Source organism: Sturnira hondurensis, unplaced genomic scaffold, assembly GCF_014824575.4.
Source record: "Sturnira hondurensis isolate 20B ecotype Veracruz unplaced genomic scaffold, ASM1482457v3 Scaffold0003213, whole genome shotgun sequence".
Taxonomy (NCBI): Eukaryota; Metazoa; Chordata; class Mammalia; order Chiroptera; family Phyllostomidae; genus Sturnira; species Sturnira hondurensis.
Window position 1 is genome coordinate 514189 of NW_028075844.1, and position 21021 is coordinate 535209.

The 21021-nt window shown below is 54.9% G+C and overlaps 1 protein-coding gene across 5 annotated transcripts in view; it reads left to right on the top strand.

The window, feature by feature from the left end:
- Positions 1–21021, top strand: part of RFX1 (regulatory factor X1) — a 34843-nt gene that overhangs the window by 10493 nt on the left and 3329 nt on the right. For 3 of the 5 annotated variants that reach the window (XM_037041823.1, XM_037041821.1, XM_037041822.1), the window contains 15 exons: positions 5536–5645; positions 5867–5950; positions 6607–6714; positions 7642–7758; positions 8834–8929; positions 9322–9714; positions 10474–10568; positions 15287–15662; positions 18111–18292; positions 19241–19360; positions 19454–19569; positions 19787–19905; positions 19990–20099; positions 20455–20606; positions 20687–20784. In XM_037041823.1, coding sequence (XP_036897718.1) covers positions 5536–5645; positions 5867–5950; positions 6607–6714; positions 7642–7758; positions 8834–8929; positions 9322–9714; positions 10474–10568; positions 15287–15662; positions 18111–18292; positions 19241–19360; positions 19454–19569; positions 19787–19905; positions 19990–20099; positions 20455–20606; positions 20687–20784 — 2276 coding nt within the window. The remainder of the gene's footprint in view (positions 1–5535; positions 5646–5866; positions 5951–6606; positions 6715–7641; positions 7759–8833; positions 8930–9321; positions 9715–10473; positions 10569–15286; positions 15663–18110; positions 18293–19240; positions 19361–19453; positions 19570–19786; positions 19906–19989; positions 20100–20454; positions 20607–20686; positions 20785–21021) is intronic. The other 2 variants (XM_037041825.1, XM_037041824.1) reach the window with 1 other exon arrangement.

Genomic DNA, 21021 nt, shown 5'->3' on the forward strand with positions numbered 1-21021 from the left:
AAGAAACCCATTTTCTCCTCCCCCCTCACCTCCGTCATCTCCCTCTCACTCTGTATTTTGACCCCTGACCCTGCTGCTTACCTCACTGAGGGCAAGGTATCATCATGTGATAAGAAGGATCGCATCTCTCCACCCCTAGACAGCCTCCCAGCTCCCAGGGCTCATCTACACTCATCAGCTCTGCCTCTTTCAGGCTGCCCCCTCCTGGACTTGCTCCTGCCATCCTGGCCTTGTTGCTCGTTCCTTACCTTGCATTCTTTCCCACTGCCCACAAAGATGAAAGCTCCCATTTTAACCAGGAACTCCCACCAAGGCCCTGCACCCCACTCCAGCTGCCACTAGAGTCCTCTTCCCTTTAAATCAGACTTCCTAAAAGGACCTGTCCTCTCTTCCTTTCCCCAGGCTCTCTCAGTCACCCACACCTTTCTTCCCCAGCGGCCCACCTGGGGTCACCCTCCTCCCAGAGATGCCCTCCTGCTCTGGTCTCCACCTGCCTTCCTGCGTCCCCTTCTGTATCCCCTTTGCTAGTTCCTCCTCATCTTTCTGGCCTCATCAGCAATGACTTCATCAGGCTTGGTGCCTCCTCTTCACTCCAGTGACTCATCCTTCCTGATGGCCTTGTCTGATGTCTTTGCTTTCAATGCCACCTCTATGTTGACAATATCCACATTGAGGGTTGCAGCCCTGAGCCCCAGGACCCTGCATCCAGCCTCCTGTGGCCATCCACTCAGTGGAACAGGCCTTCCCAGCCACCATGGCCGAATGGAACTCTGGATTTCTTTCAATTTAGATTTGCCCTCTTTGGAGGCTTCCCCATCCTCATAAGTACCCCTAGGCCTGGGTCAGCCTTAATTCATGTCTTACCTATTCTGGAGTAGGTGAGGCCTCTTAGTTCAGCCTCTAAGTCCAGCCATCTCTCCCACCTCCATGGCGCCCACCCTTGTCCAGCCTCCACTCTTCCTCTCCACAGTCCTCCCCTACAGCAGCTAGAGGGATCCTGTTGACAACTGTTGTAGGTCCCTTCATATCCCAGCTCAACCCGGCTGATTCCAAGTCAGGTGGCCCTGGGGCACTGTCTGAGAAACCCTGGCCTGGGCTTTCTAGGACCAACATTTGCTTCCCTGTGGCCCCTCCCACAGGAAAGGGCTTTAAATGCTTCACACTTGCTGATGAACACCCAACCTCTTGACTCTGGCCTGTGAGTCCTGCTGGCTGTCCTGCCCTGCCTGGCCCCACTGCACCCTCAAGCCCCTGCTCCAGCCTCACCGGCCTTCCTCCTGCTCTACAAACGTGCCAGGCTTGGTCCAGCCTCTGAGTCTTTGCCCTCTTGTTGGGGCCCTCTGCCTGGAGCACTCCCATCCTAGACCTTGTGGAGTTTTATCCCTTGTATTTTTCCAGTCTTTGCTCTGATGCCACCTCCCTGATGCCCACACCATCTCATCCCTACTTTCATTCCTTGTTTCCTTACTTTGCTTTATTTTTCTTCTTAATACTCATCACTACTTGAAGTTATGATGATGATGACATCCACCTGCATTATCTGTGAGGGTGGGGCTCTTCTACTGAGTCTTGGTGGAATAACCAGTGAACCCCCACATGAATGCTGGCCCGACCCAGTGCAGCCCTCCCAACAACTGTCAGCCCCTTGGCCACCAGGGCCAGGTGGGAATGCTTGCCTGTCATAGCTGGAGGGCTTTGCTCATCTCCAGGATATTGACTGGCCCTGGACCTCCTGGATTCTGGCTTTAGCTGCCTTCTGGTCCAGGGTCTCTAAGGCAAAGGTCTGGAATGGGCGAACAGTTGCAGGCCCCAGGATTTGCCAAATCTCCTTCCTCTCTTCCCCTTCACTCCTCCTAGCTCCTCCTAGCACTCCCCCAGGAAGGCCCCATGCTAAGAGGTCAAGGTTATGTATGGTCTTCAGGGTCCAGCAGGACTCTCACTAATTGAGGGGCCTTGGGAGGTGGCCATCATCCTTCCACCCCAGCCATCATCCTTCCATCCATCCATCCTTCCTCCCACGATGCTGCTTCAGGCGCTCTGGGGCCATTGGCATGACTCTTAGATCCCTTCTTTGGTATTAGCTTAATCGTCTTTTACAATGCTGCTCCTTGCTCTGGCAGGAGTGAGCCTGTACCCAGAAGGGTGACCGACTGGGCAGTGCTCCCCAGATCTGTTCTGAAGAAGGAGAGGTTGCCTGGCACCTTGCAACTGCACTTGCTGTTCCGTTGACTCCTTCCCCAACCCCTTGCAGTGATTTCCTAGGGTTCTTTCGTGACTCTTTTCCAGGTTAGTGTCTCTTTGTGTCTAGGGGTGGCTTTTAGGCCATGTGAGGCAGTCCTGGGGTGTGGGGGGTAGGGGATGTAAGTGACACCAGCAAATGCAGCAAAGTGCCTGGGGCTCCTCCAGGACCAGAAGCAATCTGAGCTGACCAGGGACCCAGGGAGGGGGCAGGGAGGAACCTGGACCAGAATTGGAGGCCAGGCTGGCAGCCAGCCGAGGCAGCAACAGAAGGCAGGTCAACCAGCTCTGTCCTGCAGGGCTCTGCCCTAAGGTGACTTTGGAGGTGATGGAAAGGCAGCTCAGGTTTCCCTGCTCAGAAACAATCCTCTAGATCCATGAATCCCATCTTCAGAGGCCACCAGACTCATCGCCAGAAACTTGAGGTGGAAGGAGGGCTTTGTGGTTCCTGGCGGTGTCCCCAGGACACTGAAACCAAGCCTGCCTGCTGGGGATGGGGCTTGGCTGAAGGAGGAACCGTGTCTAGCCTCTCTTCCCTCCTTCTCTCTCACTTGGGGTCCTTGGGAGTCAAAAAAACTTGTGCTTGGAAGAGGGACATGGGGGTTGGGGTATATGGTTTCCCCACAGATGGGGAAACTGAGATCAGGACAGACAAGAAACCCAGGGGGTAGCAGAGGCCCAAAGGCCATGCCCCCCCCCATCCTTGCCCAAGGAGCTCCTCACTGAAATCATACCTGAGAGCAAAGGACTAGGAGGGAGAGAGCCAGACTGCCCCATCTATTATCTGTAGGGAATGGGCCTCCCTCAGCCTCCCCCAAGTAGCTCATGGCATTTGAAGTGTGAGTAGGTCTTGAAGGGGAAGTGCAGGGCCCAGCGAGGACAATACAGTCATCAGATTGAGGGACAGGAAATCAGCTGCCACTTCCTGCTTGAGGCAGCGGGGCCCTGATCTGTGCACATGCCTGGAATGGAGATGGCAGACGGATGCAGATGTTGTCAGATTCTGTGTTCCCCACTCCCACACATCTTGGGCAAGACACAGGAAGCCCCTCTTCTGAGGAGTAGACTTTAGAACCTTACCTGCTCATCTTCCTGCGGCCCAGCCTGCCTTACTGTCCTAGCAGGCTTGGGGGCCACTCCAGAGGCAGGAGATTGGCAAGACAGCTTCCCAGGCTTCCCTGTCCCAGGCAGATGTCTGATCTTCTGAGCATCCCATTCATGGATCAGTCTTCGAGTTTTCATCCGAGCCCCAAGCCTAGGAGGCATCTGGAGCCAGCACCCCTACTCCCTGCCCACCTGGAGCCAGGCCAAACCTGCCACAGGCCTCCTTGGTTGTGTACCATCCCTTGGGCTGGACCTGGCTCCCTGTGCCCCACAGATACCCAGGTGTGCCAGGCTTGTCAAGTGACTCAGGGTTTTCTCAGGTTTCTTCCAGAGGGCTGTCTCAGTGAGGGCCTCCTCCCTCGTGGCTCAGGGAAGCCTAAGTGGATGCAAGGGAAGGTTCTAGCAAAACAGGAATCCATACCTTCTGGAACTGGCTGCAGAGGCAGCTGGCTGAGCAGGCCTGGGGTTGTCATAATGCCTGCCCCACATGTGGCCAGTGGGAGACTTCTCCGAATACCTCCTTTCATATTTGGCCATTACTTCCCACCACCTAACACACACACACACACACACACACTCATACACACACACTCATGTGCTCTGCCCCAGACTTGGCCCCTGAGGTCCTTGCTTCTACCTGGGACAGCCCTTTTGCCCTGGCCAGGCCCTTCTGGTGTTCCCACATAACTGAGGCCCATCTCCTTGGAGGAGGCTGAGCCTCACCCTAGGACACTTTGAATCTTGTCTTGTCCCCTTAGGCCCCTGTACCTACATGCCTGAGTCTGTACACAACTGCCCTTGGGGCCTCAGCCTGGGTATGACCTGTAACTCTGGGTGCCATGCATGGTGTGAGGTTCACATGGGTCTGTGTCCTTCCTTGCCTGCCTGTTCCCAGCTGGGTGACCTTGGGCAAGTTATTTCCTTTCTTCTTGTCTCTGTATCCTTATCTGAAATCAGGGGTAACAAAAGTTCTTTCCATCTCCAGCTGCCCAGGAGGACCCTAGTGAAGCTCCTGCGGCACCAGAAGCACTAGGGTTAATCCTAGCCCTCCTTGCCCATCACCCTTAATCTTGCCAGGAGACCCAGGAAGTGGGGCTGGGATCCTGGCTCCTTATGGTAGCACATTAGAGGGAGGGAGCAGTCACATGCGGTCCCCCAGTCACCCCTACCCCCAGCCTCTGGAACTGCCAGCAGCAAATCAGAGCACACAGGGGGAAGGATGAATGGCTTCCTAGCTGGGGTGAGGGTCTCCCAGCCAGCACCTCTCAGGAACACTCACCCTCCAAACCCCTGCCTCCCAGCTCACGTTAATCACTTAGTGTTATGTGCATGAGGCTACCTGTGCCCATTCAATAGCATCTCTGGGTACCAGCCTCCCTCCTGACCCCACAGTGCAGCCCGAGCCCCTAGAAGGCCCTGTTTGGCCACGCCTTCCGTGAGGGGAGTGTTTATTCCAAGAGGGCAGCTGGGAGCTTTGCATCCACTGGGGGGATTAGCTCTCCAAGGTTGCAGGTATAAACCTGCCCGCATGCCCTGCTGTTCCCGAAGAGGTGGGCCAGGAGCGAGGAGCACAGGGCAGGCTTCCTTGGACACAGGAAGTGGGGGACAGACGGCGAGGTGGGCATCATGTTCTATGATTGCCTCTTCTCAACTGCCCTTCAGCGTGAGTACCAGCCTTTCCCCACTCCACTGAGGACAGAAAGGCTGGGACAGTGGAGAGGGAGGGGGCACTTTGCCACTGCCATCAAGGCCTTCTGGGGACAGTCCTCTAATCAGCTGCATTTCCTGGGAAGCCAGGGGTCATCTCAGGGAAGGTGGTCCACTGCCTTGATCCTTCCAGGGCTACTGAGGTGGGAGGCTAGCCACTGTCTGTCTGCAAATCCTATCTGTGGGGAAAAGTGGATTCAGCCCTCTGGGCCTCTGCAGCATCATGGCTCCCTAGTCACCCTTTCTGGTCTGGCTTTGAGATGAGGAGTGTAGGGGTGGAGTGGGGCTGCTTCTGGATGTTAAGGGTCCTCCTGGCTCCCAACCCACCCCAGTGGGCATGGGCAGGCCTAGCCAGGGGGCAGGCATGACTCCTGCAGAAGCCTGGCCCCATCAGGGGTCTGCTTCAGACCGAATCATCCCATCCAGATGGGCTCAAGCTCAGGGTGGGGGCAGAGGCAGAGCTGACCCTGTGACTCCTCCTTCCAGAAGGTGCCATGCGAGCCAGCGAGACTGTGTCAGAGGCTAGCCCTGGCTCCACGGCCAGCCAGACTGGAGTCCCCACTCAGGTGGTTCAGCAGGTGCAAGGCACCCAGCAGGTAGGACTCACCCCTCCCCTGGGAGGGTAGGGAGGGCATGTGAGTCAGGGTGGTACAGGCTGTGGCTGAGGATATCTAGCCTTCCTCCTCTTATCCGCTGCTGGAGCCATCTGCGTACTTGTCCTTATCAAGATGTTCTCTTCAGCTGCCCCTCCACCCACCTGGGCTGGGCCTCCTGGGGAAGTCAGTATGGTTCAGGGCCTTCTCTCTTGCCCCCACAGCGCCTGCTGGTCCAGACGAGTGTGCAGGCTAAGCCAGGCCACATGTCACCCCTCCAGCTCACCAATATCCCTGTGCCCCAGCAGGTAAGTCTGCCACTCCTGGCCCTGGCCCTCACAGCCTCCCCAGGGTACAGAACCAACCCTTGATAGCCTTCAGGGATCTGCCCTCACCAGTATCCAGGACCTGGGCCTATCTAGGGGCTGCTCCACCCACTGCCTCTAGCTGGTGAGACTGTCAATCAGGACTCACCAGGGAGGGGGGGGGCCACATGAGTCACTTTAACAGAAACAACTAAGGATTGGCAGTAAGGAAGTTGGTTTGCCCGTCCCGTGTCTGGTGTCCTCAAGCAGAGAACCCAAGGCCAGTTAGCTACCGACAGCCCGTAGCCAGCACAGGGACTACCAGGGCTAGGTGCGCTACAGGCGGCATACAGGCCTCAGCACAAACCTGGACAGCCTTGTCAGGTTCAAGGGTGAGGTTCCTTGGACATAAACCCTGGTTCTGCTGCTTACAGGCTCCAGGACCTCAGGCAAGCACATTTGCTGTACTGAGCCTCACTGTCAACCTCTGTGAAGTGGGGATAAGTTCTGTGCTGCAATCAGGGCTGTCTGGGTGATTCTGTGAGCTTTGTGTGCAGCACTTGGATATTGCCTGGCCCAGCACAGATGCTCATTAATGCTTGTTAAAACCAGATAGCCTATCACCAGTGAACTGTGATCCTTCTCCCTCATGGCTCCAGGCTCTCCCCACACAGCGGCTGGTAGTGCAGAGCACAGCCCCCGGCGTCAAGGCAGGCCAGGTCTCCCTGACGGTGCATGGCACCCAGCAGGTGCACTCACCCCCTGAGGTAGGTGGTGGCTGTCTGCTCCCCTCCCCACTCTGCCCTCCCGAGGTTGCCTATATATCCCCATAGTATACTTGGTGCTCCCTGCCCACCAGCTTCTCTAGCATCCTCCAGCCAATACCTCTTTGAGTCTTGGCAGGGTGGCTTGGTTGCTTGATTCCTGGTCTTGCCACCTTCAGGCGAAGGGGGTGGCTTCCCCCACAACCCTGGGTTGAGATGGGCCTCTCAGCTCCAGTTCAGGAGTGCATCCCATGAGGCCCTAGAGCCTCTTCAAACCACAGGGTGAAACCTGGGACCCCGAAATACCTTTAAGAGTGTTGCAGGAAGTCAGGAAGGCAGTGGATATCCACATTAGAAGCTTGGGCCAGACCTTCCGGCTCAGTCATTTACTCCTGAGAGACTCTGGGCAGGCCCTCAGAGCCTTCTGGGCCCAGAATTTTCTACATATAAAATATCTAATGATACCATCAAGGCCCAGAGCTCACAGGGGGCTCTGTAAACGGCTTGCCTGAGGGCAGTGCCCAGTGCTACCACTCAGCTATGTGGCTCTGGGGCATGTCCATTGTAGTCTATGCCTCAGCACATCTGGAAATTAGGTATTCCCTCACCTCAGGACTATGGCCCTCCAGTTATGGAGGCAGCAGATGGCCCCCGAGCTGAGGCTGGAGTCCGGCTGTCCTCACTAGGAATATGGGTCTGCTCACCAGCACCTCTGGGCTGACCCCCAGCCTGCCCAGTGGTGACTGGGGCTTGTGGCCGAGACTAGGCATTTGGGTGCACAGAATGTTACTGATTACCAGCTCAGGTGGTTGGTACATGCCCTCACTGGCTACCACCTTCCCCAACAGCTCCTGGGGACAGCCCTCCTGAGAAGGGTTTTGTCAGGGTCCAGGTGCCCCAGGCAACATTTCATGTCTTCTTTCCTTGTAGCGGTCGCCAGTGCAGGCCAACAACTCCTCCAGCAAGACGGCTGGGGCCCCCACGGGCACGGTGCCACAGCAGCTGCAGGTCCACGGAGTCCAGCAGAGTGTCCCTGTCACCCAAGAGGTTGCCAGGCCAAGGCGGGCAGCAGCGGGGGCAAGGGGTCCTGGCCAGGTGGCCTCTGTAGTCTCCTAGGGCTTTGAGAGCTGGACATATGGGGGTCCTGCCACATGGACCTTTGGCAAGCACTTCTGCCCCTCTTCAGTCCCAGCATCCTCATTTGAATATTGGCTTCTGCCTTGGGGCCTGGGGTCAGTGGTTGGAGCTGCTGTGAGGATGAGAGGTGGTCCTGTGGGAGGCACCTAACACTGAGCATGCACTGGAAACAGCTTTGAGAACATAGCTTTGGCTTCTTTGGGCCCATTTGCCTGGAGGAGACCCAAGGCCAAGTTCTGGCTCACCCTTAGGGACTCAAGGAGAGATCCTAGCCTCCAAATCCATTTCCAGCATTCTGAAGGAGGTGGTGTTCTGAGCCACCAGCTGTGGCAGCCAGAGAAGTTTAGGTGAAAGGCAAGAGTCCCCTGCCATCTGGTTGTTACCAGTGAAACTGGTGATTCTGAACCCCTCAGAAAACCAGATAAGTCATAGATCCTCTCCCCAGAGGAAAGCAAAACCACACCCCGAAGAATTAACAAATGTTCTCCTGTCTGGCACCACAGCCTCTCTGAACCCCCAGACCTGGGTTTGAGTCCATGCCCTGCCACTCAGCAACACTCCCCCACCTCTGTCCATCACTGTGCCCTGAAGGAGATAACTGGATCCCCACCATAGCATGGAAACGAGAACAGTGGGAGTCCTGCACATGGGAGTGTGGAGTATGCCTTCAGGGAATGCAGGTGGAGAGCAGGGACTCCCTCAGTCAGTCCCCAGTTCAGCTCTCACCCTGTCACCTCCTCAGCCTTGCCTTGAGGGTCAGAGTCCCACACCTTTAACTGAGTGCCCAGAGTCAATGTGGTAATGAACCTGGAAGGCACTTGGTGTGGGGCTGACTGCGAAAAGCTGGAGGAGATGGCATCTTTCTTACCAGGCTGCTCCCAGGCTAACTTGAGTGCACATGGGCAAGGGCTGGGTGCTTAGGGATGGGTTTACCACCATCGTTGCCCTGATTAGCATAGTGTGTCTCTCCCTTTTCCTTCACCAGAGGTCCGTGGTCCAGGCCACTCCACAGGCACCCAAAGCCAGCCCAGTGCAGCCACTCACAGTGCAGGGGCTCCAGCCAGTCCATGTGGCTCAAGAGGTAAGTATCTCCTCCATCTACCTCTGGGCCAACTGGGACTGGGCCCCGGGCTGGCCTGGGGAGGGGTGCAGGCCCCTCAGGCCGCAGGGAGGAAATAGAGCCACCCCTGGGTTCCTCAAGGGCCCAGGTCCACATTGGGCTTCACTTCTGGCTGAAATGAAGGCCCAGGTCCACACTGGGCTTCCCCTTCCCTGGCACCTGGCATTCCAGGGCCCAGATTTTGCTAAGAGAGAGATCTGGAGTCTCATCTCCTGAGACTGGAAGCAGAGATCTGGTCCTGCTTCTGGTAGGGTTGCTGCCATAAGCTCAGCAGCCCGGTGGGCGGTGGAGGCCTGGAGCCCTGCCCCTGCGGCAGTCCCGGTTACCCCACAGTGTCTCTGTTTGTCCTCCAGAGCTCAGGCAGTCAGTTTCCCGCTAGGAAGGCAGAGCAGCGAGAGCCCCGGCCCACGCCGCCACCGGAGCCGCCGCCCCGGCCGCCCACGCCTGGGCCCGGGCAGGGCCCGCTGGCCCCGGAGCCACCGTCGCTCCAGCCTGTGTGCAGCGGCGAGTTCCCGCAGCTAGGCAGTCCTGAGCTGCTGCTGCCCCATTACGAGCTGGGCGCCGAGCAATGGGTGGAGCTGGTGGGCGTGCTGCCCCCACATCTGCTCCTGCCGCAACAGAAAGTGGTCCTCGAGCCACTGCCGGGGCTCCCGAGCCAAGCCAGCCCCGACCAGAGAGTCAGGATCCAGAGAGTCCCCCAGGTGCTAGTGTTCGGCACGGCAGCCACGGCAGCCACGGCCCTCAAAGTAGGTGGCCGACGCACTGGACGGGACAAAGGGCGGGCGGGGGCGGGATCTGCCAGCCCGGCCCGCGCCCTGCCCCTTAGGCCCTGGACACCCCAACTCTGCCCGGCCAGTGTGGGGACCCTCCTTTGACCCCCGCCCCAAAGTGAGTTCCCAGCCCTATACTCCGCCCCTACAGACTGGTGAGGGGAAGGGGTGGGGAATACAAGCCCTGCCCCTAAATCCTTGTGTGTAGTTCCAGGTTCTGTCCCACAAACTAGGCCCCTCCCCCAGACCCTGGCCCCGCCCCTAAATTCTGTGCTAGATTTCCAGATCTCCTGCAGATGGGGTTCAGTCCCTGATGCAGACTCCGTTCCTGAGGCCCTGTCCATAGTTCCAGGCCCTGGCTCTAGCAACAGCCTTGTCCCAGTGCTTGGCTCTGTCCCTGGGGCCCAACTTTCACATCCACAGTGGAACCCTGTCCGGGCTTCCTTCTGTCTGCCCCACCTCAGACCCCACCACCCTTGCTATCCTTAGCCCAAGCAGAGAGTCCGGGCTTCTTTCTGACACAGCTCTGCCTGATTCCCAGCCCTGGCAGAGGCCACAGCCCCTGGCCTCTGATCCCTGGCCCGGTTCACTGTGTGTTCAGATTGTCCAAAAGTGCAGCCTTCCGGCCTGGGAGCCAGGTGTTGAGAGAGGCTGGGCTGCTGCCTATCCTTTAGAGGCAAAGACAGAGGAGCTGGCCCATCTCTGACACTCTGCATGCGCTTCATCCCTTGACAGGTGCAGCAGCTCCAGCAGGTGCCTGTTCCACATGTATACTCCAGCCAAGTGCAGTATGTGGAGGGCGGAGATGCCAGTTACACAGCCAGTGCCATGTGAGTTGGGAAAGCTGGGGGAGGAGCTAGGAGTAGGGTCACAGATCTGCCCAGGGCCCTCCAGGACCAGAGGGCCCAGTGCTAGCCCCCAGGGGACCAGCTAGCCTTCAAGACCTCAGGTGATAGGTGGTAGCCGCCAAGGGCATCTAGCAGCCACCAGGCAAAGGTGAAGCAGGGAGGACCCCTGTAGGTTGGGAAAGGGAGCCAGCATTGAGCTTTGGAGTCCAATGGGCCTCATTTTTAGCCACCCTCCCTCAAAAAAATACATTAAAAATTTTACAAGATAAAATTTTTTTAAATATATTTTTATTGATTATACCATTACAGTTGTTCTATTCCCCCCTTCATTCCCCTCCACCCTCACACTCCCTCTCCCACCATTCTCCCCCCCTTAGTTTATGACCACGTGTCTCAAGTTCTTTAGATTCTATATTTCCCCTACTATTCTCGCTCTCCCCCCATCTATTTTCTACCTTCTATCTATGCTATTTTCTGTACCTTCTCCCCCCTTCTCCTCCTCCCACTCCCCTGTCACTAACCCTCCATGTGTTCTTCATTTCTATGGTTTCACTCTTGCTCTAGCTGTCCTCTTGGTTTGCTTTTGTTTTAAGTGTGGTTGTTAATAACTGTGAGTTTGCTGTCCTTTCACTGTTCATATTTTTCATCTTCTTTTTCTTATATAAGTCCCTTTAGCATTTCATATAATAAGGGCTCGGTGATGATGAACTCCTTGAACTTGACCTTATGTGAGAAGCACTTTATCTGTCCTTCCATTCTAAATGAAAGTTTTGCTGGATAAAGCAATCTTGGCTGTAGGTCTTTGGATTTCATGACTTGGAATACTTCTTTCCAGCCCCTTCTTGCCTGTAAGGTCTCTTTTGAGAAATCCGCTGACAGTCTGATGGGTACTCCTTTGTAGGTGACTGTCCCCTTATCCCTTGCTGCTTCTAGGATTCTCTCCTTCATTTTAGTCTTGGCTAATGTAATTATGATGTGCCTTGGTGTGTTCCTTCTTGGGTCCAACTTCTTTGGGACTCTCTGAGCTTCCTGGATTTCCTGGAAGTCTATTTCCTTTGCCAGACTGGGGAAGTTCTCCTTTATTATTTGTTCAAATAAGTTTTCCACTCGTGGCTGTTTCTTTCCCCCTTCTGGTACCCCTATAATCCGGATGTTGGAACGTTTAAAGATGTCCTGGAGGTTCCTAAGCCTCTCCTCATTTTTTTGAATTCTCATTTCTTCATTCCTTTCTGGTGGGATGTTTTGTTCTTCCTTCTGGTCCATTCCATTGATTTGAGTCCCAGTTTCCTTTCCATCACCATTGGTTTCCTGTGCATCTTCCTTCATTTCAATTAGTTTAGCCTTCATATGTTCCTCTAATTTGTGACTATAATCAACCAGTTCTGTGAGCATCCTGATCACCAGTGTCTTGAACTGTGCTTCTGAGAGGGTGGCAATTTCTCGGTCACTTAGAGTTATTGGCTCTGGGACTTTGAGTTCTTCTTGCGCCATCTTTTGGGCTACTTGTGCCTGTTCCATAGCAGGATCAGAGCCCTAGGTGTTTACCAGAGCAGGGCAACTCAGTCACTAGGTTGTGACGCTGTATGTGGGGGCAGGGCCAAAGAGGAGCAATGGCGTCTTGTCTGCCGCCTCCCGCCGCAGCTGCCACTGTCACCGGGCCCGCTCGTTTCATCCCACTGCGAAGAGTGTGAGTGTGCCACCGCTGTCAGCCCTCCACCACTGGGTTCGCCCTCTGGGGCCTGTGTGGTCCGTCTCACTGTGGTCAGTCTGCCCCACACCCTGACTGGGTCCGGGCTACCTGCGCACCTGGGTCGGGGGATCTTTCCTGCCCGACCCTGCTGCGCTGCTGGCTCCTCCCCCTTACCGTCCGGGTTGAATGGTTCGTTGTTGTGGGACTTCCGTATAATTCAGTTTTCTGTTCTTTGGCTGTGTCTTTGTTCTCCAAACCTTTGTTGTATTCAAACTTGGTTGTGGGAGAAGGCACAGTGTTTCCACCTATGCCTCCATCTTGGTGGAAGTCCACAAGATAAAAATTTCTAAGTGACAGGGAATGTTAAACAGTGAAAATGAAATTGCCTTCCCTCCTTACCCCCAACCCTGCCCCTGGATGGGGTGGGGGACAGGGACACCTGTTTCTTTGTTTCCCCCCAGAGATCTTCTGAGTGTAGAAACTACCCTTGCTTTGTTTAGAAATAGAGGCAATGGGGTTCTATCCCTTATTTCTTTCCCCAGGTGTGTCCCCTATTTGCTCATGTGGGTCCTGGCCACCCTTTTTCAAAAGTGTGTAATACTCCACGGTGCAGGCGTAGCATGAGTGATAGAGTCAGACCACACCCAGTTGAAACATGGGTGGCTTCTGCTCCCGGGTCCTGAGCATGGCACAGCACTAATACATGACATATTGGGCAGATACCAGGGCCCTGGCCCTGTCTAGGCCGATTCCAGAGATGCACTTGTTTATTCATTCAGTCAGTCGTTCAGCAAATAGCTGCCAGAGCAACATTTTCCTGGAGCAAGTGTTGCCCTAGCCTCAGCTGTTTCTCTCCCTTGCCCAGGATTCTCCACGTGCCATGTTCCCTCTTCCATCCCCCATAATAATAATCCCAGGACTATAGTTATTGCTATTGTTTCAGTTTTTAGAAGTTTCATTTGGTTTTCTTTGCATCTATCTGGTTTTTTTTTTCTTTCTTTCTTTTTATTTATTTATTTATCTTTAGAGGGGAAGGGGAGGAGAGAGGGAGAGAACATCAATGTATGGTTGCCTCTGGTCTGTCCCCTGCTGGGAATTGGCCTGCAACCCAGGCATGTGCTCTGATTGGGAATCGAACTGCAATCCTTAGGTTCGCAGGCCCGTGCTCAATCCACTGAGCTACATCAGCCAGGGCTGGATTTTTTTCTTATATATCTGCCACCTTCCCCTGTGGGTATGACACTGGTGGTAGATTAGCTCAAAAGCCATGTTCAACTTGGTCGCTGGGTCATGATGCTGTGGCTACCCCCCGGAGGCATGGCCCTAGCACCTGAGTCACAGTCCATGGAGTCCAGCTATCTCATAGTTCTATTGATTTATTTCTAGTGCTGCCAGACTTCTAACTGTACATTTAACCAATGCTGGCAGGGACCACAGGTGGGCGTTACAGAAAGGAGACAGGCCTCTAGGGCCACTAGAATGTTAGAATCAGAGCTGAGCCATGAGCCCAGGCCTGGGGTCCCTTTGCTCCCCTCAGTAGCATCCATCCCTGGCTATTGATTTAGTACCTCCCTCTGCGATTATAGCATGAGTGATCCCATGTGGTCCATCATTTCTATCAGGTTTTTCTAATATATGAAGTTCTTGGGGCACTTTATCTTCTGTCTCTTCCTCGCAGTGGGTGGTTACTGGGTTCCCAACCTTGGCCAGCCTTGATTCTCACCCTGGTGAAAGCCACATGCCCCTGTGCCTTCGTCCCTGGCCCTGTCCAGGCCGATTCCAGTGACACACAGGTTTATTCATTAGTTAGTCATTCAGCAAATAGCTGCCAGAGCAAAAATTTTTTTAAAGCAAGTGTTACTTGTGGGATACCACTGGGTAGGTTTTGGCTGTGGTCCCTGCCACTGGAAGGGGCGGGCACCTTCTGGTACTGGCTGGGGTCACACACTCAGTGTCACTTGTGTGGTAGATGAGGGCCTGGGCACAGTGATCAAGATCTGCATCCAGCTGTCTGAGAGGCAGGGCCACCCACCTGCAGTGGACACCCCTCTCACCACCCTCCCCGCCACCAGCCCCTTCCCAGCAGCAGAGCCCACCCTCAGAGGCCTTCAAGGCTCCCTCCCCTGCCTCCTTCGTCAAATGGCTCCAACAGTACGTTCTGAGCCAGGTCATCCCATACTGGCCTTGCTGCCTTACTGGATTTGTAAAGTTTCTGTTATTTTTAATCACTAGTACATTAAGGGGCTCAAAAGTCAAAACTATGTTCAATAATGTCTAGTGAGGCAGCGAGAGAGGTGCCCTTGCCCATCCCCTCTCCACCCACACAGATGGCAGACAGATGGCATGTTCTGGAACTTGTTCTTTGGCAGAACCGTGAGACCTTTCCCTCCTCCTCTCACCCCTGTGTAGAAGTCCATCACCTTTTACTTAACATCCCCTTAAAGATGAACCCATGTTTTTACTCTCTTGCTAAGATTTGCAGCCTTGAGCTGGCATCATCTGAGGCAGGTTCTGGGATCGCTGGAGGAAAACTCTCTGGGGCAGAAAGGGTCACTGGACCTGGAGAACTTGCATCCGTACTCAGGGTGGTCACGGAATTTAGAAGTAGAGGCTCCCTTCGTTCCCTCCTTGTTTCCCTCCAGGGCACACACCGCCTTCTGCAGTGCCCTCAGTTCACCTTTGCACTAGGCTTCTCTTCCGGCTCCCAAACAGTGCCCAGTGTATAGTAAGCGCTCAATATATATTTTGATTGAAGTGTGTGGCCTGTTGCAAGCCACCTATCCCTTCTGTCTCGCCTTCCTTGAATGTGAGCCCGGACCCCCATGTCAAGGGGCTGTTTGAGGATTTAATAAAAAATTGTCCATCAAGCACTTGGGGGATGTCTGGTCTGCCACTCAGGCTGTGACTTCCTGCTTCCATCCTGGAAGCCCACCCCTGTGGGAGCCCCCTCCTTCATGCCCTCATTGCCCAGCTCTTGCCTCTGATTCCCCTCCTTCTGCTTCTTTCTCAGACGTACCAGCACCTACCCCTACCCTGAGACGCCACTGTACACGCAGACAGCAGGCACGAGTTACTATGAGGCTGCGGGCACGGCTGCCCAGGTCAGCACACCTGCCACCTCCCAGGCGGTGGCCAGCAGTGGCTCCGTGCCCATGTACGTGTCTGGCAGCCAGGTTGTCGCCAGCCCCACCAGCAGCGGGGGCGGGACCAGCACCAGCAGCAACGGTGGCAGTGGAGGCAGTGGAGGTGGTGGTGGGGGCAGTGGTGGTGGCGGCGGCGGCGGCGGCAGCAGCAGTGGAGCAGGCACCTACGTGATCCAAGGCGGCTACATGCTGGGCAGTGCCAGCCAGTCCTACTCCCACACCACCCGTGCCTCACCAGCCACTGTAAGTACCAACCGTAACCCCCGAGGAGGCAGGTGGTGGAGAGATCCCTGGTAGGAGGCGGGGGCAGTAGTTGCAGGCCACCATCAGCAGGAACCTAGTACCTGGTACCAGAGTGCGAAGATGAGGATGGCCTGGGATTAACTCCTCACTGTGTGTCCTCTGACAAGTTATTCAGTCCCTCTGAGCCTCAGCTGATATGCATGAAGCTGTTAGAGCAGGACCCCAAGAAATGTCACCTACTCTGATTATAATGGATGACAGCCGTAGATAGCGAGGAGAGGGAGGGGCAGGCACCACTGTGAGGGGAGCTGCCCGAGCAAGGTTCTTTGTTCATCTGGGAGGCATTGAAGATAACCTCCCTCTGCCCAGGATGGCTGCATGTGGTCACTCTGGCAATCCTGGATCCCAGCCCCAAGTGGACCCCTCAGCAGCTCTGTTACCATGGATGGGTCAAGGCCTGGTCATCATGTGATGGTGGTCTCTGTCCTCTTAGAGCGGGGGGTCTGGAGCAAAGACTTCCCCACTTTTAAAAAAAATCTTCACCAGAGGATATATTTATTGATTTTTAGGGAGAGAGAAAGAGAAGCATTGATGTGAGAGAGAAACATCGATCAGTTGCCTCCCATAAGCATCCCAACTGGGCATCAAACCTGAAACCTTTTGGTGCATGGGATGATGCTGCAACCAGCAGAGCCATCTGGCCAGGGCTCCACTTTTTAAACTACTGTCCTCTGGCATTTTGGACCACGTAACCAAGAGGGACCCTTTCTCAGAAAGCAGGACCTCCCTTATGCACCCATGTAGACTGGCTTCTAGTCTAGTTTTCCTTAATGCTGGTGTGACCCACTAAGTGATTTTATGAAGCCTGGCTGGGTCCTCACCCAGAGTTTAATATGCTGCAGCAGAACAGTGCTGTCCCATGGAACATTCGCTGGTGAGATAAATGTTCTCTCCGTGATGCTCAGCTCCGAGGCCTCTGGCCACATGTGGCTAATGAGCACATGAAATTTGGCAGGGGTCACCAAAGAACTGAGTTAAGTTGCTTTGTTAAAACTATTTTTATATAATTTTTTAGAATCACAGGAAACTGTGGACTGAGCACGGGCCTGCGAACCAGAGGATCGTGGTTCAATTCCCAGTCAGGGCACATGCCTGGGTTGCAGGCCAGTTCCCGGCAGGGGACACACGATACATTGTGTGTTCTCGGCAGAGGCAACCATACATTGATATTTCTCTCCCTCTCTCCTTCCCCTCCCCTCTAAAGATAAATAAATAAAAATATTTGAAAAAAAAAAAGAATCACAGGAAACTGCAAAAATGGTAGGGAGAGATCCGCATGGGGCCTTTCCCCAGACTACCCAGCTATTCCACAGAACTGTAGTATAGTATCCAACCAGGCGGCCAGCACCGGTGTGGTATGGGTGCTTCTGTGTGCGGGGTGAGCAAACCACCGTCACGGTGAGGAAGCAGAACTGTTCCAGGCCCACAAAGGTCTCCCTCCTGCCAGCCCTTCCTAGTCACCCCCCTCCTTCCCAAGACCCCTGAACCCTTGCAGCCGAGAATCTGGTCCCCATTTCTACAAAGTCATTTTGAGAATCTTTTACGAATGGACTTATATTCCCTGTGACCTTTTGACATTAGCTTTTTTCACTCAACACAAATTAATTTAAATTTGTGTTTAAATAGCTGTATGTGGCTGATAGCAACTGTATTGGACCGTGCAGCTCCAGAAAGTTCCGTGGGACTTAGTTCTCATGGGTCATTATGATATGATGTGCCTTACTTTGTGGTTGTCAGGATCACAATTGGTGATAGGTACAGAGGCACCTAGCAATGAGTTCTACGGTCCCAACTTAACCTGTGGGCGGTACTTTCCAAGGCCCCAGTGAATGTCCGAAACCACAGGTTGTACTGAACCCTGTGTATACTGTGTTTTTTCCTATACCTACACACTTATCATTCAAGTTCAATTTGCAAATGAGGCACAGTCAGGGATTAACAACAACTTGTTAAAAAACAGAACACTTATAAGAACAATATACTGTAGTAAAAGTTTTGTGAATGTGGTCTTTACTCTCTCAAAAGATCGTGTTGTACTGTACTTACCCTTCTTTCAATGCTGAGAGTACAGTGCCTGCATGACGAGATGGAGTTGGGTGAATGACTAGGAATTGTTGCATAGTGAGTTAGGTTACTGTTGGCCTTCTGATGTTATGTCAGGAGAATTATCTACTCCACTGATCCTGGAGCACCAAGCCATGACAATGTCAATGGTTAGCTGCCGAGAGCAGACAATGTTGATGACTGGGGAAATTGAATATTTTCGGACCATGGTTGACCTTCGGTAGCTGAAACCCCAGGAAGTGAAACCATGGATAAGGGGGGGATACTGTACTTAAGAAACTGAAGTGATTCTTAGCACTTCTTCATCCCCATTCCGGCCCCCAGGTCCAGTGGCTCCTGGACAATTACGAGACGGCCGAGGGCGTGAGCCTGCCACGGAGCACCCTCTACTGCCATTACCTGCTGCACTGCCAGGAACAGAAGCTGGAGCCTGTGAACGCCGCCTCCTTTGGCAAGCTCATCCGCTCTGTCTTCATGGGCTTACGCACCCGCCGTCTGGGCACCAGGTGGGTCCCCCTGCCCCTGACAGCCATGAGGACCACCCCACCCCAAGTTATCCAGGGCCTCAGCTCCCCTTCTCACGTCCTTGCTCACTCCCTTCCAACCCCACTGGCCTCTGTACAGCTTCTCACCCTGGGGCCTTTGCACCCCCTGTGCCTTCCGCCTTGTCTGCTTTTCCCTGCCTCTTTACTCAGCGTCCCTTGGCCCCCTTGACTAAAACTGCATCCTCTGCCCACCTCTTTGATACTCCCACCCTTCCCCGCTTTTCTCCTTGGCACTTTCCATCGTTCAACATGCCTCTTATATTATTTACTTCCCTTTTTCTTACCTTTCTTCCAATGCTGAAATGCACGCACCTTGCCAGTGCAGGGACCGCACAGTCTGTGCTTAATTATGGACCTTGAGACAGTGAATTCAGCCAGGAAGGAACAGGAAGCCATTCCATGCACCCATCCTTCCCCGCCTCTCTCTTGCAACCCCTACACCTCCCCATGCATCAGTCAGTTCCAGTTTCAGCTTAGGTATCACCTCATAACCCTGGGCAAAGTGCTGCATCCTTGCCATCTCCTCACCTGTCCCTCGAGCAGCCTTCATGGGGTCTGGATAGGAGCATGTGGATTTGTATGCACTCAGAGCTCAGAACAGCACCTGGCATGTTCTTATGACTAGCAGTCAAAGTCTTTGCTGCTCCATGCCAGGACCAGGAGTTGAGGATGCCCCAGACATGGCCCTGTGTTCCCAGAGCTTAGTTGGCAGATGGGTGCCTCTCCTGGCACCCATAGTCCCTGTGCTTCCCTGGCACAACACCCCAGCTATGTGGAATGTGTATGTCCCCCCGGTAGGCTTTGTTTGGCCCCCAAGCAGCAAGGAGGTGGGTGTGACGTGCAGCTCGCAGTGAATGACTAGTGGCATCCCCAGCCCAGCCCAGCCCTCACCCTCCATTTCACTCCCAGGGGCAACTCCAAATACCACTACTATGGCCTGCGAATCAAGGCCAGCTCACCCCTGCTGCGGCTGATGGAGGACCAACAGCACATGGCCATGCGAGGCCAGCCGTTCTCACAGAAGCAGAGGTAAGAGGATGGGCTGGACTTTGCACCTAAGTGTGGTGAAGGGTGTTCTGGCCGACCCCCACCCAATTGGCCCACCCACCCCTCCTCCCCCAGGCTCAAGCCAATCCAGAAGATGGAGGGCATGACCAACGGTGTGGCCGTGGGGCCACAGCAGGGCACCGGACTATCAGACATCAGTGCCCAGGTCCAGCAGTACCAGCAGTTTCTGGGTGAGAGCCCCCTGGCCCATGGGCCAGGGCCTGGGGCAGGGTCTGTGGTCCCCAGGTGGTTCACTTGCCCTCCCTGAGCCTTTCATCCCCCATGGCACATGGGGGAATCCTGCTGGATGGGAAGGTGGTGACAACTTAATCGGATCCCAGGATGAGGCTCCAAGGGGACAGGCAAGTAGGGAGCAAAGGGCCTCACGGTATCAATTCCTGCCCCCAGATGCCTCAAGGAGCCTCCCTGACTTCTCAGAGCTTGACCTCGAGGGCAAAGTGCTGCCCGAGGGCGTTGGGCCTGGGGATATCAAGGCCTTCCAGGTCCTGTACCGGGAACACTGTGAGGTAGGGCGACCTGGCCGGTGGGCAGGGGTGAGGAGGGGGCCATGGTGCCCCATGACACCTATGAACGTCTGGCCTCCCCAATAGGCCATCGTTGACGTCATGGTGAACTTGCAGTTCACCCTGGTGGAGACGCTGTGGAAAACCTTCTGGAGGTACAACCTCAGCCAGCCCAGTGAGGCACCACCTCTGGCCGTGTAAGTCCCCAGGGGAGGGTGGGGAGGAGGAGAGGAAGGGGGTACTGTGTGAGTCACCTCAGGCATCATGCAGGAGTGGGGGTACCTGCCTGGCTCCTGCAGTTGGTGGGGTACACATGGCTTTCCAACACCCACTCTAGAGTACACGTGTGTATAGGCCTGATGATGGTGAGTGCATGGAATGGTGTGCCCCACTGAATCAGTTCCTCCCTGTGGTCGGTGGGTGGGTGTCTGTCCCAGTATGCAGAATATGAGACCCCATCAGACCCTGGGGGAACTGGAGCCTATGTCAGCCTGACCTCAAGGGTCAGCCAGAGGCAGGGGGCATCTGCCTGACCCAGGGCATTGTCCATAGGCATGATGAGGCTGAGAAGCGGCTGCCCAAGGCCAGCCTGGTGCTGCTGTCCAAGTTCGAGCCTGTGCTGCAGTGGACCAAGCACTGTGACAACGTGCTATACCAGGGCCTGGTGGAGATCCTTATCCCTGATGTGCTGCGACCCATCCCCAGTGAGTGCACTGCTGCTGCCCCCCCAACCCTACACCCCGCCCCTGCCCCAGTCCTGATCAGCCCCCACTGCTACCCACAGGTGCCTTGACCCAAGCAATCCGGAACTTTGCCAAGAGCCTGGAAAGCTGGCTCACCCACGCCATGGTGAACATCCCTGAGGAGATGCTGCGGGTAAAGGTGAGGGTGTGAGGGGCTCAGGTGAGGAGCCACGGACTGGGAGCCTGGGTTCAGCCCGGCTCCTCTGTCCCTACTGCAGGGCTGAAGTCTGGAGGGCTGGTGGCTGGGTACCTCAGTAACTGCCCAAAAGGGGTAATAAGATTTGTCCCCATGCCTGTCCCCTGGGAGCAAGTTTCGGCTATTGTCTTTATAAACCAGCTTCCTCAGATACCCATTTCTGAAACACAGTCCCTTTGT